The sequence below is a fragment of the Bubalus bubalis genome, chromosome 6 (genome assembly GCF_019923935.1).
Source record: "Bubalus bubalis isolate 160015118507 breed Murrah chromosome 6, NDDB_SH_1, whole genome shotgun sequence".
NCBI lineage: Eukaryota > Metazoa > Chordata > Mammalia > Artiodactyla > Bovidae > Bubalus > Bubalus bubalis.
Window position 1 is genome coordinate 49403331 of NC_059162.1, and position 16653 is coordinate 49419983.

The 16653-nt window shown below is 38.1% G+C and overlaps 1 protein-coding gene across 3 annotated transcripts in view; it reads left to right on the top strand.

Moving 5' to 3' along the window:
- The window catches only part of ARHGAP29 (Rho GTPase activating protein 29), an 81369-nt gene extending 65737 nt beyond the window's left edge, over positions 1–15632 (top strand). For all 3 annotated transcript variants that reach the window (XM_006057553.4, XM_006057555.4, XM_006057554.4), the window contains 7 exons: positions 2391–2530; positions 2811–2999; positions 3261–3398; positions 9147–9379; positions 10572–10902; positions 11033–11141; positions 13508–15632. In XM_006057553.4, coding sequence (XP_006057615.3) covers positions 2391–2530; positions 2811–2999; positions 3261–3398; positions 9147–9379; positions 10572–10902; positions 11033–11141; positions 13508–14400 — 2033 coding nt within the window. In that variant the 3' untranslated portion in view covers positions 14401–15632. The remainder of the gene's footprint in view (positions 1–2390; positions 2531–2810; positions 3000–3260; positions 3399–9146; positions 9380–10571; positions 10903–11032; positions 11142–13507) is intronic.
- Positions 15633–16653: the final 1021 nt, after the last annotated feature.

A 16653-nucleotide genomic window follows, 5' to 3' on the forward strand; every position in this document is an offset into this window, starting at 1 on the left:
CTAAAATGTATTGTTGTGATGCTCAAATAGGCTAGATTTTTTTTTTAATATATATTTATTTATTTTTGGCTGCATTGGGTCTTAGTTGTGGTACGTGGGCTTGGTAGTTGCCCCACAGCATGTGGGATCTTAGTTCTCCCAACCAAGGATCAAACCTGCGTCCCCTGCATTGGAACACAGATTGTTAATCATTGGACCACCAGAGAAGTCCAATAGGCTAGATATTTTTATCTTTCAGAAACTTTATAGTGACTTAATTGTTCAGAGTGTACAGAAGAAATTCTGTTTCTGAGAATTTCTATATGAGAAAATCCTCTTCAAAAGAAAGTGTAAGAAGCTAGGCAGGAAAAGTAAATAAAATACATGTACTTCTTGAGGGCAGGGAAGACTATGGATACTGAATGACATAAAAGATCAGTCAGTTACATTAATGGCTTCACTTGAGACCTCCAGATACTTGTTTTGGCATCATTTTCTAAAACAATATAGAATATCTGACCTCTGGTAGGATATTTATCAGATCAGATCAGTCACTCAGTCGTGTCCGACTCTTTGCGACCCCATGAATCGCAGCACGCCAGGCCTCCCTGTCCATCACCAACTCCCGGAGTTCACTCAGACTCACATCCATCGAGTCAGTGATGCCATCCAGCCATCTCATCCTCTGTCGTCCCCTTCTCCTCCTGCCCCCAATCCCTCCCAGCATCAGAGTCTTTTCCAATGAGTCAACTCTTCGCATGAGGTGGCCAAAGTACTGGAGTTTCAGCTTGAGCATCATTCCTTCCAAAGAAATCCCAGGGCTGATCTCCTTCAGAATGGACTGGTTGGATCTCCTTGCAGTCCAAGGGACTCTCAAGAGTCTTCTCCAACACCACAGTTCAAAAGCATCAATTCTTCAGCGCTCAGCTTTCTTCACAGTCCAACTCTCACATCCATACATGACCACAGGAAAAACCATAGCCTTGACTAGACGAACCTTTGTTGGCAAAGTAATGTCTCTGCTTTTGAATATGCTATCTAGATTGGTCATAACTTTCCTTCCAAGGAGTAAGCGTCTTTTAATTTCATGGCTGCAGTCACCATCTGTAGTGATTTTGGAGCCCAGAAAAATAAAGTCTGACGCTGTTTCCACTGTTTCTCCATCTGTTTCCCATGAAGTGGTGGGACCGGATGCCATGATCTTCGTTTTCTGAATGTTGAGCTTTAAGCCAACTTTTTCACTCTCCACTTGCACTTTCATCAAGAGGCTTTTGAGTTCCTCTTCACTTTCTGCCATAAGGGTGGTGTCATCTGCATAACTGAGGTTATTGAGATTTCTCCCGGCAATCTTGATTCCAGCTTGTGTTTCTTCCAGTCCAGCGTTTCTCATGATGTACTCTGCATAGAAGTTAAATAAACAGGGTGACAATATACAGCCTTGACGAACTCCTTTTCCTATTTGGAACCAGTCTGTTGTTCCATGTCCAGTTCTAACTGTTGCTTCCTGACCTGCATACAGATTTCTCAAGAGGCAGATCAGGTGGTCTGGTATTCCCATCTCTTTCAGAATTTTCCACAGTTTATTGTGATCCACACAGTCAAAGGCTTTGGCAGAGTCAATAAAGCAGAAATAGATGTTTTTCTGGAACTCTCTTGCTTTTTGTATGATCCAGTGGATGTTGGCAATTTGATTTCTGGTTCCTCTGCCTTTTCTAAAACCAGCTTGAACATCAGGAAGTTCACAGTTCACATATTGCTGAAGCCTGGCTTGGAGAATTTTGAGCATTACTTTACTAGCGTGTGAGATGAGTGCAATTGTGCGGTAGTTTGAGCATTCTTTGGCATTGCCTTTCTTTGGGATTGGAATGAAAACGGACCTTTTCCAGTCCTGTGGCCACTGCTGAGTTTTCCAAACTGGCTGGCATATTGAGTGCAGCACTTTCACAGCATCATCTTTCAGGATTTGGAATAGCTCAACTGGAATTCCATCACCTGTAATTTTGTAATAAATCAAGAATAGCGTCATCTTTAATGCAAATAATCCTGACACACTAAACTCATAGAGCTAGTTTTCTTCCAAACTTTATAAGGTCCTTCTCCAAGAATGTAATGGCTCCTGTGAAATGAAGGTCATGTTAATTACTGTAAATTTTATAATTCTGGAAACCTTGTTCCATGGTATTTTAGAAGTATGTTATTGGTTTGATGATGATTTTTACTCATAGCTTAAATGTTTGATGAATGTGTGCCTGATAAGGGATCTGTACATTGGATGCTTATTTTGATGTTACAGACTAAAGTCATAACTTTTTGTAATCTTATTTAAAAATCTTTTAAAGTGTAGTATCATGTGGTATAATTTTTTCTGTCCTGCTAACCATTCTTGTATACAACCCTGCTTCTGTTGGAAGGACCCAATTCTCTTGGAACATTTAAGAAAACGTTGATGTCAAAGGCAGCTCTCACTCACAAATTTCGCAAACTGAGATCCCCCACCAAGTGCAGGGATTGTGAAGGCATTGTGGTATTCCATGGTGTTGAATGTGAAGAGGTAAGATCTTTCTGGAATTATATTAGCCCTTTTATCCTTTTTGCTTTATACTTTTTTGTTATTAATTTTACAATTAAGATCTTTTGCAAATGTATTTTTAAAAAATTGAACCACAGTGTTCCTTCTGTAATTTTATGTTTTATTTTGCTATCAAATGTATTTCAAACCCAAGTAATACCTTTTAAACTCATTTTTGTTATTTGTCACTCTACCTGTAGTTTGTCCTTTTGTGAACAGATTTAAGGTGAGTTCACCATTTTAAACTGTCATTTTCTTGTAGTGTCTCCTTGTTTGTCACCGAAAGTGTTTGGAAAATTTAGTCATCATTTGTGGTCATCAGAAACTTATGGGGAAAATCCACTTATTTGGAGCAGAGTTCACACAAGTTGCAAAAAAGGAACCAGATGGCATCCCTTTTGTACTCAAAATGTGTGCCTCAGAGATCGAAAATAGAGCCTTGAGTCTACAGGTACATTATAATTTTTAAAGTTAATACTTTTAAAGCATAAATGTGATTTGTTCTAATCATAAGGATACACTAAAGGAGAACAATGCTCTCAGTTTTTACTAAGTAACTGAATTTATTCAGATTTATTTGAAAAATATTACCTCATTTGGTCCTAGTTTTTTTCCTAAAATATTAGTAAGAATCAAAGTATATTTAGCTATATGCATTTAACCATTTGTACTGAAGCAGAATTTTTTGCAAAATTTTTTCTCTTTTCTCAAGGGAATTTATCGTGTATGTGGGAACAAAATCAAAACTGAAAAACTGTGTCAAGCCTTGGAAAATGGGATGCACTTGGTAGACATTTCAGAATTTAGCTCACATGATATCTGTGATGTCTTAAAATTATACCTTCGACAGGTAAAGTTTTTACCATTGAAACTTACATTAAATAGAGCAAAAATATAATTTGCAATTTGCTGATAATGTTTGCTGCACACATTTTTCATTGATATAAACCATATCAATATTTTTCCAATTATTAAAGTACAGATCAAAGAGTGTATAAAATGTATGTACAATTTAAAGACCCATAATAATAAAAATCTTCATTTTCCATCACTTAGGTCCTTATAATAGAACATTCTTATACTTTGTTGAAGGCCCCTATATGCCACTCCACAGTTGCAGCCCACAGCTCTACCCAGTGGTGTTTCATAACCGTGTTAATACCTCCCTGTCTTTTCTTAACTGTTTTAGTACCTGTTGTGTATTCCTAAATATTGTTCATATATTTAGGAATAGTGGTTTAGCCACTAAGTTGTGTCCAACTCTTGCAACCCCATGGACTGTAGCCCTCCTGGCTGCTCTGCCCGTGGAATTTCCCAAGCAAGAATACTGGAGTGGGTTGCCATTTCCTTCTCCAAGGGGAATCTTCCCAATCCAGGGATCAAACCCAGGTCTCCTGCATTGAAGGCAGATTCTTTACCAACTGAGCCACAAGGGAAGCCTCACAATATACATACAACAGAATGTATCAAGTTCTTGAAAACTGAATAGAAAGCATAAATCTAGCTGTTTAAGGAAAGTTTACTATTCACACTGTTATATGAAGGATTCAGTAGTGCTTTGGCTTTAGTTTCATTGGTATTTTAGAATAGCTGTTGGGGGAGGTTAGTGATCAAGGTGTGAGTGCATTCAGGGAAGATGAAGTTCACTATGGTTGGGGCATCAGGGCTATCCTATAAGCTTAGTACTGCAAGTTCAGCAGGAATGTGGTCAGCAGTGAAGTGCTTTATATTTTCTCTTTCTGTGCTCACTCTTGTACGCACATGTTTTAGGAGTAGGTCTGAAGAAAATGCTGCTGTGGGTGGATTAAGTGGCCATAGTGTCTCAGGCAGCAGCTCATGGAAGGGTTGCGGGAACAATCAGCACTTTGTCATGATAAGCCAAGTTCAAAAGATCTGGGCCAGAGCCAGCTGCATTCTGTCCTTGGGTAAAGCTCTGTCCTTGAGTGAAAATGAAGACAATTGCAGAGAGCATAGTAATGTTGGTCCTCAACGTGTCCATCTCAGGAGCTCTGTTCTTCTGGGTCCTTTTTAATATGGGAAGAGCTGTCATCCTGGGATCTCTCTTCTCCACTCTCTTCTGTGATAACACCTGTCTTCTGTGTCATGTCTTCTTGTTTTTTATTCTCCTGTTTTGGTCAGGGCCATCCTGGAGCAAAGTGGACTAACTAAACATTTGAAACTGTTTTATCTGTAAATGTCTTTACTTTGCTTCCTTGAATAAGAATGGAAGAATGGGTAGTAAGGAAGGTTACAGTATTCTAGGCTGGAAATTATTTTTCTTTGGAAATTTGAAGGCATTTTTTTTTTTTATTGTTTTCTTTGAAGCCTAAAATCCTTCTCATTCCTGACTGTTTATATGTAGCCTGTTGTTTTCTCTCTGAAAACTTGTAGAATCTTTTGCTATCTACTATCTTCAAATTCCACAGCCTATGCCTTGATGTGGGTGTATTTTCATCCACTCTTTCAGGCACTCCACAGTTTCTGTCATTCTGCTTACTTGTCCTTTAGTTCGTGGAACTTTAATTTCCTTGCTCTATTGCTCCCCTCTGTTTTCTCTGTGTTTTTTTTCTGGAACTTACATTTGGATGCAACTTGTATTGGTTCTCTAGCTTCCTTCCCTTTTCCCTATTCTTCTTTTGTTTTTGTTTTCTTTTAATTCTGTCTAAAAAATTCCCTCAGCTTTATCTTCCATTCTTATTGTAAACTATTTCATTTCTGAGATCATGTTTTAATTTCCAAGAATTCTAGTTTTCTGTCCCTTTTATAACATTCTTTTTATTTTATTGAATGCTGTATTTCTTCTACCTGAAATATTCATATTTTTTAAAGAATTTTTTCTCATCTCAGCTTCTAGCCCTGTCCTATAGAAATATAATGTGAGCTTTATATATAATATTTAATTTCCTAGTAGCCACATAAAAAGAAACAGTGAAGTTAAATTTTAATATTTCATTTAACAAATGGAAAGCATCTGAGCATCTAATCAGTAATTTTAAATAATTAATGAAATATTTACCTTTTATGGGGTTTACTGGGTCTTTGAAATCTAGTGTGTATTTTTCACTTAGAGCACATGTCAGTTTGGAACAGCCACATGTCCACTGCTCAGTAGCCGTATATGACTAGCAGCCACAATATTGACAGCAGAGTTGTAGGCCTTCGAGTTGGTTTTTTCCTATTTTCATTTCTGTCTTCTATAGTTATCTCCTTAAAATGAAAGCTTTGGGAATTGAAATCTCTCTGGAAGCTTTTTTAATTGTAAACTATTTTTAAGATTTTATTGAACTATCGTTGATCTACAATGTTGTATTAATTTCTGCAAAGTGATTCCTTTTTTACATATATATATATATTCTTTTTATATTTTTTTCCATTATGGTTTATCCCAGAATATTGGATATGGTTCCCTGTGCTACTGTCTGGAAACTCTTGAATACATGAAGACTTGAAGATTTTGAACTTTACTGTAGTGAGTGTAGCGTTATCTAAGAGGACTGTTTGGGAAACACCTGACATTCGTATGTCTAGGTCTCTGCTTGTGGGCTAATCTAATAGCACAGAGAAGAGTCTTTCCCTGCCTACAGGTATGATTCCATAACTCTGGGATCCTAGTTAGGTAAGAAGGGTTCAGCAGGCATACAGTCACTAAATCCTTATTTAAGATAGTTACCCACCTGTTCCTTATGCTTGGCATTACCCTTCCAGAGACCCTCTGTTTTACACTGCCCAGAGAAGAAATTTCCAGACTTCTGAGGTTGCTCAGGAGCATGGACTAGGGATAAAGATCTAGAATTCTAATGCTTTTTGGATAGCTCACACTTCCCCCAAATTAGAAGACCTAGTCTAACAATCCCTGAATCTCCTTCAGTTCAGCTCAGTCGTCTCTGACTCTTTGCGACCCCATGGACTGCAGCATGCCAGGCCTCCCTGTCCATCACCAACTCCCAAAGTTTACTCAAAATCATGTCCACAGGGTCGGTGATGCCATCCAACTGTCTCATCCTCTGTCATCCCCTTCTTCTCCCGCCTTCAATCTTTCCCAGCATCAGGGTCTTTTCAAATGAGTCAGCTCTTCACATCAGGTGGCCAAAGTATTGGAGTGTCAACTTCAGCATCAGTCCTTCCAATGAATAGTCAGGACTGATTTCTTTTAGGATGGACTGGTTGGATCTCCTTGCAGTCGAAGGGACTCTCAAGAGTCTTCTCCAACACCACAGTTCAAAAGCATCAATTCTTTGGCATTCAGCTTTCTTTATAGTCCAACTCTCACATCCATACATGACTACTGGAAAAACCAAAGCTTCAACTAGACGGACCTTTGTTGGCAAAGTAATGTCCCTGCTTTTTAATACACTGTCTAGGTTGGTCATAGCTTTTCTTCCAAGGAGCAAGTGTCTTTTAATTTCATGGCTGCAGTCACCATCTGCAGTGATTTTGGAGCCCAAAAAAATAAAGTCTGACAATGTTTCCACTGTTTTCCCAACTATTTGCAATGAAGTGATGAGATCAGATGCCATGATCTTAGTTTTCTGAATTTTAAGCCAACTTTTTCACTCTTCTCTTTCACTTCATCAAGAGGCTCTTTAGTTCTTCACTTTCTGCCATAAGGGTGGTGTCATCTGCACATCTGAGGTTATTGATATTTCTCCCAGCAATCTTGATTCCATCTTGTGCTTCATCCAGCCCAGCGTTTCTCATGATGTACTCTGCATATAAGTTAAATAAGCAGGGTGACAATATACAGCCTTGACATATTCCTTTCCTGATTTGGAACCAGTCTGTTGTTCCATGTCCAGTTCTAACTGTTGCTTTCTGACCTGCATACAGATTTCTTAAGAGGCAGAGTCTCCTTAGGATCCGGTAAGTCATGTTGATTCTCCATTTAGAATTTTAGCTTTCTTAGGGGCGCTAAGTCAGCACATGTTTATGTCCTCTTCAGCTTGCGAAATGTTTTTTGTCTCCGTCCCTGTTCTCCCAGTCCTGTGGGCTTAACTGTATGTCAGTGGGATTGTAGAAAGGAAAGAAATTAGGTACAAATGTTGAATGTACCATGTTAGCCCAGGAAACTATTGATATATCTTTAACCACATTTTATATGATTCTCAACTGAGAAATGGAGACAGTATTTTCAAATAACTTAATCTCACAATGAATCATCCTTTATTTCTTCTAGTCAGTCAGGGAGAGGAAATAAATGGGGTCAAATACTACCAGCTTTTGGTCTTCCTGGGTGGCTCAGTGGTAAAGAATCCACTTGCCAGTGCAGAAGATGCCAGAGATAAGGGTTCAATCCCTGAGTCAAAAAGATCCCCTAGAGAAGGAAATGGCAACCCACTGCAATATTCTTGCCTGGGAAACCCCATGGACAGAGAAGAGCCTGGTGGGCTACAGTCCATGGGGGTTGTAAAGAGTTGGACGTGACTTGGCAGCTAAACCGCCACAACATACCAGCTCTTGTTCTGTGCTAGGAATACTATGGGACCAAAGCTTTAGTGTGGAAAGCCATGGTCAGTTCTTACATTATTAAGAGAATAGCCTTTATTTTACTCAATACTATGTGGGAAATCTGAAGCTCCAAGAATGACCTTCTTCAGATCCCAAAATGGTAGAGGTAGAAATTGACCTTGATGCCCTCTTTGGGACCATCAGGGGAAGCTGGAGAAGTAGGTGCCAACCTCACCACAGATAGTGTAAGACATCACCTAGCAAGAGAGATGTATATTTTATCACCACGCAGTACAATCATTGAAATCAGTTATGCCAGTAGACAAATAAAGGTGGTATGCCTATGGACAGTTTGAGAGAGGAACTTCTTTTGACCTGCTTATTGGCAATTAAAGTGGTATTTAAAAATTAGATAAAATGTTGGCAGTGTCTTCTTGTTAAGTCATATTGTCTTTTGCTAATCTTCAGTCAGGTCCAGGTAAAACACAAGGACCTTACAGCATTTTGTTCTGTCTCCCATACAAACAGAAAATAAGTTTTTTCTATTTAATTTGATATATATTGTACATTATCCTGGATTTTTTTTCAATAAGATAGCTGAAGATCATGCTGACTTTGGGGCAGTCTTGAATGTAATTGGTATAGAGTATCAGTTTTAAAATCCTATAATGCAGCTTTAGGTTTAGAGTTTTACTTGATGACTAGTTAACTCATTTTTAATATGGATATACTTATGGTGATGTCAGATTCACTTTATAGATCACACCTAGCAAACATACATATATTTCTTTTTTTCTTGTTCTAGAGTTTAATTTTTTTTCTTCTGGTTGTATTGAGATATAACTGACATACAGCACTGTATAAGTTTAAGCTGTACAGCATAACTGTTTGACATACATCATGAGACGATTATCACAATAAGTTTAGTGAAATCCATCATATATAGATACAAGGTTAAAGAAATAGAAAAAGTATTTTTCCTTGTGATGAGACTTTACGTACATTTCTAACTGTGGATTGACCTTAAGTCCTGTTACCTAAAAAGGATGTGCTAAACCACTCAGTAGCTATTCAGTAAATTATTAACATGAAATGATGAAAAGATGAAAAACATGAAAAGAATGATATTTCTAATATAATTTTATCTCTTTAGCTGCCAGAACCATTTATTTTATTTCGATTGTACAAGGAATTTATAGACCTTGCAATAGAAATCCAACATGTAAATGAAGAACAGGAGATGAAAAAGGATAACCCTGAGGACAAAAAATGGCCGAGTACATCTATAGAAATAAGCCGAATCCTCCTAAAAAGCAAGGACCTTCTAAGACAATTGCCAGCATCAAATTTTAACAGCCTTCATTACCTCATAGTTCATCTTAAGCGGTAAGAACTTTGAATAAGACAGGCGTTAATGGGTGGATAATGGGTCAGTTTTTTTGGTTTTGCTTTTATGGTTTATTTTTTTAATTGTGGTAAAATACACATAACAAAAATTTACCCTTTTAGCCATTTTTAAGTGTACAGCTCAGTAGTAAGTACATTTCACATTCTTGTGGTATTGTTCTTTGACTGAATATTTCATTTCTAATATGTATGAGGGAAAGGGAGACACTTAATATATGTTCTTGGAGCCAACATCTTTCTGTCAGATGCCTGTTCTGTGCCAGGCTCTGGCTGGGGAAATAAGGATGCAAATGTCAGGTTTCTTTCGTGTGTTTTGCTGTGAGCTTGAGCGGCAGACCTGCACAGAAGTGCACTGCAGTGTCATTCTTATTCTGAGGGTACTTTGCTTAGCATGCAGAGGAACATGGGGGAGGGTTCATGACTCAGAGAGGGTAACCCTGAGCCAGACTTGAAGAATGGTTTGCTGATGTGCAAAAGGGCAGTCCAGGCAGAGACGCAGGAGAACGCTTTGCTTTGGGAGACATAAAAGAAGTTCAGTTCGGCCACAGTCTAGCAAGCAGTAGCACAAAGTGAGCTAGGTGGAGTCCTGGTAAAGTCATACATGCCTGGCAGATGAATTGACTGTCTTCTTTCGGTACTCACTGAAGGATTTGGGGCCAGGAATTTAACATGGTCAAGTTTGCCTGTTAGGTCTTTCTAGCAGCTGTATCGAGAATGGCTTGGAGGGGAGGTACTTAATTACTTCAATTCAGATCTCCTTGAATAGTCAGAGAAATAAAAGGTGATGAGAACTTGAAGTAAGGCCAGAGCAGTGGGAATGGCAGTGGAGCAGCAGAGAGATCTTTAGGATCAGCTAGGCTTGAGGACTAGCTGTGGGTAGTGAGGTAGAGTTTCCACCATAGGTACCTGGGAGGATGTCATACATATTTACTAAGATAGGAGCAGCATTTAGGGGTATTTTTTTTTTCTGCTGGTAAAACAGTACTGATTCCTTCTACTTATTTATACTTAATCCTAATACCGTGAAACCCAACTTGCTGTGTGGTCAGTATTTAAACAAATAAATAGATTCTTTTCCTAGATTTCAACCCATTTTTCCTCCACCTTTCCCATCCCATAATAAACTGCCATCAAGGAAATCTAATACAGCTTTATGTGTTCTGCGTCGCAGAGTTGTAGATCATTCAGAAGAAAACAAAATGAACTCCAGAAACTTGGGTGTGATATTCGGACCAAGTCTCCTTAGGCCAAGGCCCACAACGGCTCCTATCACCATCTCCTCTCTTGCTGACTATTCAAATCAAGCACGGTTGGTAGAGTTCCTCATTACCTACTCACAGAAGATCTTCGATGGGTCCCTGCAGCCACAAGATGCAGCTGTAGGTAGTGCAGGTGGCATCGCACCTCAGGTTGACCAAGGCTATCTTCCGAAGCCTCTGTTATCACCAGAAGAAAGAGATCCAGAACATTCTATGAAGTCATTGTTTTTCTCTTCAAAAGAAGTGAGTTTTGCTCATATGGAATTATGTTGGAACTTTGTAAAGTGTAATGTTATAAGTTGAAAATCTTTGAACTGTTTATTTTGAAGTGTGTTTTGCTTCTTCAAGTTTAAAAACTTTCTTCTATCAACAGGATATCCAAACTACAGATAGTGAATGCAAAAGTTTTGAATCCACTCCATCATTTGAGGAATCAGAGCGAAAGCAAAATGCATTAGAAAAATGTGATGCATATCTCATTGGTGAGTGGCCATGTAAAATGCATGCTTACTGACTTAAAACTGTCCCAGTAAACCATGATTAAAAGCCAAGGTGAGTGAAGTTGAACGAAGTCAGAGGGAGAAAGTTCTTTAGTAGGTGCATCTTTCCCAGACATTAAGAATGCCTTTTAGTGTACCTTGCATCTATATGAATGCCATTCTTTTCAGTAATCCTTATAAAAAGACATCTTGGAGTTCACAGGTGTGTTTTGTGCTCTTTCTGAAATTTTTTTTTTATTTTTGCCATTAATGTATGTCAAGAATGCAGAAATGTTTTGAGTAGTATGATGATTCATTAGTATCTTTTGTAACCATAGATCATTGTATTGATCTTACTACTTGTAAGGAGTCACTTAGACTCCTCAAATTCAAAAATTTTAGACTCAAAAAACTCAGAAAAAATTTTTTCAAATGCCTTTTCATATCACCTGTCATTAACACATTGAGCACACATGATATTTTTTTTTATTTCCTTGTCTGTAGTCATTCACTGTATATAATTTTAGTTGCAGTGATTGGTGGCATCCATTTGTGGAAAGGCTTTCATTTGTTACTGTAATTCTGTACATCACTAAAGCGAACTTGCAGGGTTTTTAAATGTAGTCATATATGTTAAATTTGATCTGTAATTAAATATTAATGATCATAGCCTGACAAGATCTGAAAAGCAAGGGAGCCTGCTCTGTGCTAGGCACTGTTCTTATTGTTTGATTCTGTTTATCCAATTTGATCTCAGAAACAGTTCTGTGCTATAGTATAGATAGTATTAACCCCTTTCAACCCATAACCTAATAATCTGAGAGAGGTTAAATAGTGCCAGAGGTCATGCCCCTAATTGATTGTTCAGTATTTGAACCTATGTTCATGATAATTTCACTATTCCATTATCTAGGGCTCCCAGTTAGGAATGTCATTGTTTTTAGTGCCTATACCACTTCATTTATATACTAGATAAATGAACACTTTTCATGATTAGATCATTTAGGCCACATACCATCAAAGATACAAGTATGATTCCTTTTGACAGGTGAAGACACTGAGGGACAGCAAGATTGCCTTGCCCAGTGCAAAAGGGGTAGAGCTGAGCTAAATCCAGATGCTGGGCTTCAGAGTCTGCACTCTTATCCATTACACTGTAGTTTTTTCCCTTAGAACTTAAGAATGCACTTTGGTGCCTGCAGTGGTTTGCAAAATGTCCTTTAGTATGTTCTATATACCTGGGGGGAGGACCTGGGAAATCAAAATGAGAGAGCATTGCCCTGGAAGCCCAAGGAAGAGAGGTTCACAGTAAGGAGCTAGGGAGGAAGGTCAGATGAGGTGATAATTGTTAAGTCATTCTGATGGGCTCCTGTCTGCAAACTGCTCCTCAGAAGAGGAGCATGAGCAGAGGGCTGGAATTTACCAGAAACCAGGATGTTTTAGGGGAGATGCTGCAAAAAAAGGACAGGATTTGAAAAAGTTCAGGATTCTAGTTTGAGAAAACATGGACCATGGGTCCAGACTTGATAGAAAGAGAGAGAGAAGTACGTCTGGAAGTAAACAGTAAAAAGGGAGAATGGCATTTTCCACTTAAAACTATTCAATTTTAATCAGGATGAATATTATAGTCCATTTATTAATTGATCTTACAAGGGCCTCTAAGGCATTTAATATAATACATTCTCACTGTGGGTTGAGTATAATTGTGAAAAGCAAATGGAGTTGGCAAAAGCCTTGGGATTCAGAGTATACTTATATTTGGTTGGCATGTAAATTGGTGTAACTTTTCTGAGGGTAACATGCCAATATCAGCCTGTTGAAATCATGAAAACCCTTTTAGCCAGCACTTACTTATTCATGGGCTTCCCTTGTGGCTCAGCTGGTAAAGAATTCACCTGCAATGCAGAAGACCTGGGTTCAGTCCCTGGGTTGAAAAGTTCCCCTGGAGAAGGGAAAGGCTCCCCACTCCAGTATTCTGGCCTGGAGAATTCCATGGACTGTATAGTCCATGAAGTCACAAAGAGTCAGACACACAACTGAGTGACTTTCATTTCACTTCACTTACTTGTTCATACATAGCACATAAGCTATTATACATCAGCAAGGGTGTTTTTCCCCACAACCTGCAATGAATTTTGTAGCTATTTATTATATTTAAATAAATATAAACTTCTAACATTTTAAAATCAAAGTGTACCTTTAATATTTTATGAGTATTTTACTCCTCTGCCTAGAAAACTAAAAAATAACACGGAGAAAATACATGAAGACTCCTGTTTTGAGAGGGTGTTCATCTCTAACTCGTTTTGATACTCTTGTTAACTGTGTACCATAAAGTTTGATTTTTAAATTAATCTCTTCCTTTACAGACAACAAAGGGCGTTTGCTTGTAGACCAAGAACTTGAGTCAGCATCAAGAAAGACAGAAGATGCTTGTAAAACCTCCAAGCTGCCTACTCTGAAGTCCGATAGGGAAATAAATGGTGTTGAGAAGCATCTTCCAAGGACCAGGATTAGGCCTGTAAGTTTGCCTATAGACAGACTACTACTTCTTGCTAGCTCTCCTACTGAGAGAAATGGCAGAAATATGGGAAATGTAAATTCAGACAAGCTTTGCAAGAATCCTGTCTTTGAAGGAGTTAATAGAAAAGACTCCCCAACTGTTGTTTGTTCTAAATTTGATGGCTTTGATCAGCAGACTCTACAAAAAACTAGGGAGAAACAGTATGAACAAAATGACCACACTGCAAAGACTGGAATGATTGTGCCCAGTGCATTCCAGGAAAGAGGTGTGGCACTGAACATCAGGAGCAGTGGGGACCACCCCGTCAGCATCACCCAGCCCAGTAAGCCATACACAGAACCTGTCAGGTCAGCAAGACAGGTGTCAGAGAGACGGTCCTCTGACTCCTGCCCTCCTGCTTCTGTCAGAACACCCAGGACACTGCAGCCCCAGCACTGGACAACATTTTATAAACCACCTGCTCCTGCTGCTAGTGGGAGAGGAGGGGATGAGGAGAAACCGGTGACACCCTCCATAGCCGTGCCCCCTGGCACAACGCATGCTCCCCAGGAGCACGTGCTGAAATCAGTTCCAGGGTCTGAAAATGCCTCGGCTGGGCCTGTGCACCCAGTTAGTAGGCCTGAAGAGAAGGCTGAAGAACGAGACCAGCCTGATGTACCCACGGCGTGTCAGAGACCAAGGCTGAAACGAATGCAGCAGTTTGAAGACCTTGAAGATGAAATCCCACAGTTTGTGTAGGATTGTCAGAGTTCAGTTTTTTCTCTTTTTGTTGTTTTGTGGTATTGTTTGTCTTCTGAAAGAAATTTTTGCCAGGACCTCTCTTGTATAGGATTGCCAAATTGTGGAGTTAGCTTTTTGTCATTGTTTTGTGTTATCCTGTGTCAATTTTGTTGAATGGCAGAATGTTTTGATAGGGCCTACCTGTGCCTCACTGGAATTATATGTATTTTTGAAGTTGTGAATAAATAGACTCTAAAATTTGTTTAAAGTTCAGTTGATTCCCCATAAAATGGTCCATTTAAGTGCATCCCTAATATATGATATAGCTCTCAACTAATAGGTGCAATTGAGGGAAATCAGCTTTATTTTTTTGAAGTTGAAACTACGTGCTTATTTATAAAAGGAATGTTTCTGAGTGCAAGTGCTTGAAAGATCTTTATTTGGTATGATTGTTTTTTTCCACACAATTTTATAGTGTATCTTTGACCATTTATGCTTTTATGGTAAGTGTGTAACCTTTTATTTTCCAATTGGTGATTCACTTAACTTTTTCATATTTACATCATGGCCAAAAGGCTTACAAATCTGTATTTAATTCCATTTTAATTAATTGCCAAATTTTGCGTGTGGTAGTCAGTTTAACTGTACAAAGAAACTGCATTTAAACATGTTTCTAAATTGTATAGTTCAGTCATGTCTTATTTGGTTTTAGATAGTACACATTTAATAATTTTTCACTTTTTGGCTTTGTTCTGCATAAACTTTTGTTCAACAGTTCTGAACCTTTTGGTATTTTATATAATAGTCCAAAACAATGTTTTAAAATTCAGTGTATTTCCTTTTAATATTTGGATTTTTTTTTAAACATTTCTTTTGTTTGAAGTGTTTTCACTTGTGAATAATTTTATGTGCTTTTTCTACCTGGATTTATAACTATTGACCATGTATGATTCAGGTGAATCATACAGAGATTTAAAGTTGATTCTAAGAGTATAGTTCAATAAGCCTCATTGTTTGGAATTTGAGAGGGAGTGTAGATGATTGGATATATTTCATTTATATTTCCCAGTTTTTTAGAACTAGTTCAGTTCTGTTAGTTTCTTGGTTTTGTCATTTTGCATAAAATAGGATATAAAAGGGATAAAAAATAAAATAGCCTCTTTTTGTATGTGTGAATTATATTTGTAACAAATGCTTTTATATGACCATGTTATACTTGATAAAAATATATATATTAACCTGTTAAGTTATTTCAAGTTCTTGTGGTTTCTGTGAAATTGTTCCTACTTAGGGTGTGAGACTTGGAGGTTTATTAACCATTGGCTTAGTGGTAAACACTTGGAACTCGTATGTCCTTTGACTGCAGCATGGAGTGCATTTTATGGGAAGTTGTTTTATAGTTTTATATAACATTAAGGACCAGGGATAAAGAATTACCCACCCTTTTGTACTGGAGCCTTGTTTGTAGTCCTAATTGTTTTAAAAATGTAGAATTGTGTTGGTATGAAAACCTAAAAAAACATAAGAGCCAATATTTATTGAGTTCTTTCTGCGTGCTATGAACTCTGCTGAGTTCCATGTAAATTATTTCAAGTTTACAGCAGCTTATAATGGGTAGGTAAGTACTTTATTATTCCCATGTTACAGATATGAAACTGATGTTTAAATATACTCTGGGTTCTACAGACATAAAAGTTGGAGTCAGGTCTCAAACACAGGGCAATCAGATCCTGATGTAACATTGGCATTCTTAACTGCATAATTACTTAGTAATATCAGGTAGCGTTTAACAATAGAAAATGCACCTTTGAAAAATTTGAATTGTGGTAGAATATGTACAACATATTCAGAGAAGGCAATGACACCCCACTCCAGTACTCTTGCCTGGAGTGGTAGAATATGCATAACATATTTGGAGAAGGCAATGGCACCCCACTCCAGTACTCTTGCCTGGAGAATCCCAGGGACGGGGGAACCTGATGGGCTGCCGTCTATGGGGTCGCACAGAGTCGGACACGATTGAAGCAACTTAGCAGCAGCAGTAGTAGCCTGCGTAACACAGAATTTACCATTTTACCAAGTGTTAAGTGTACAGTTCAGTGGTGTTAAGTACACTCATGTTGTTCTGCAACCATAACCACTATCCATGTCTAGAATTTTCTCATCATTTCATTTTGTGACTTAGAAAATGTGCTTTTAAAATTTTTAGACTTTTTATTCATAATTTTTTCATAATGTTCATAGAGTTTTATGTTTATTTTTAAAATTTTC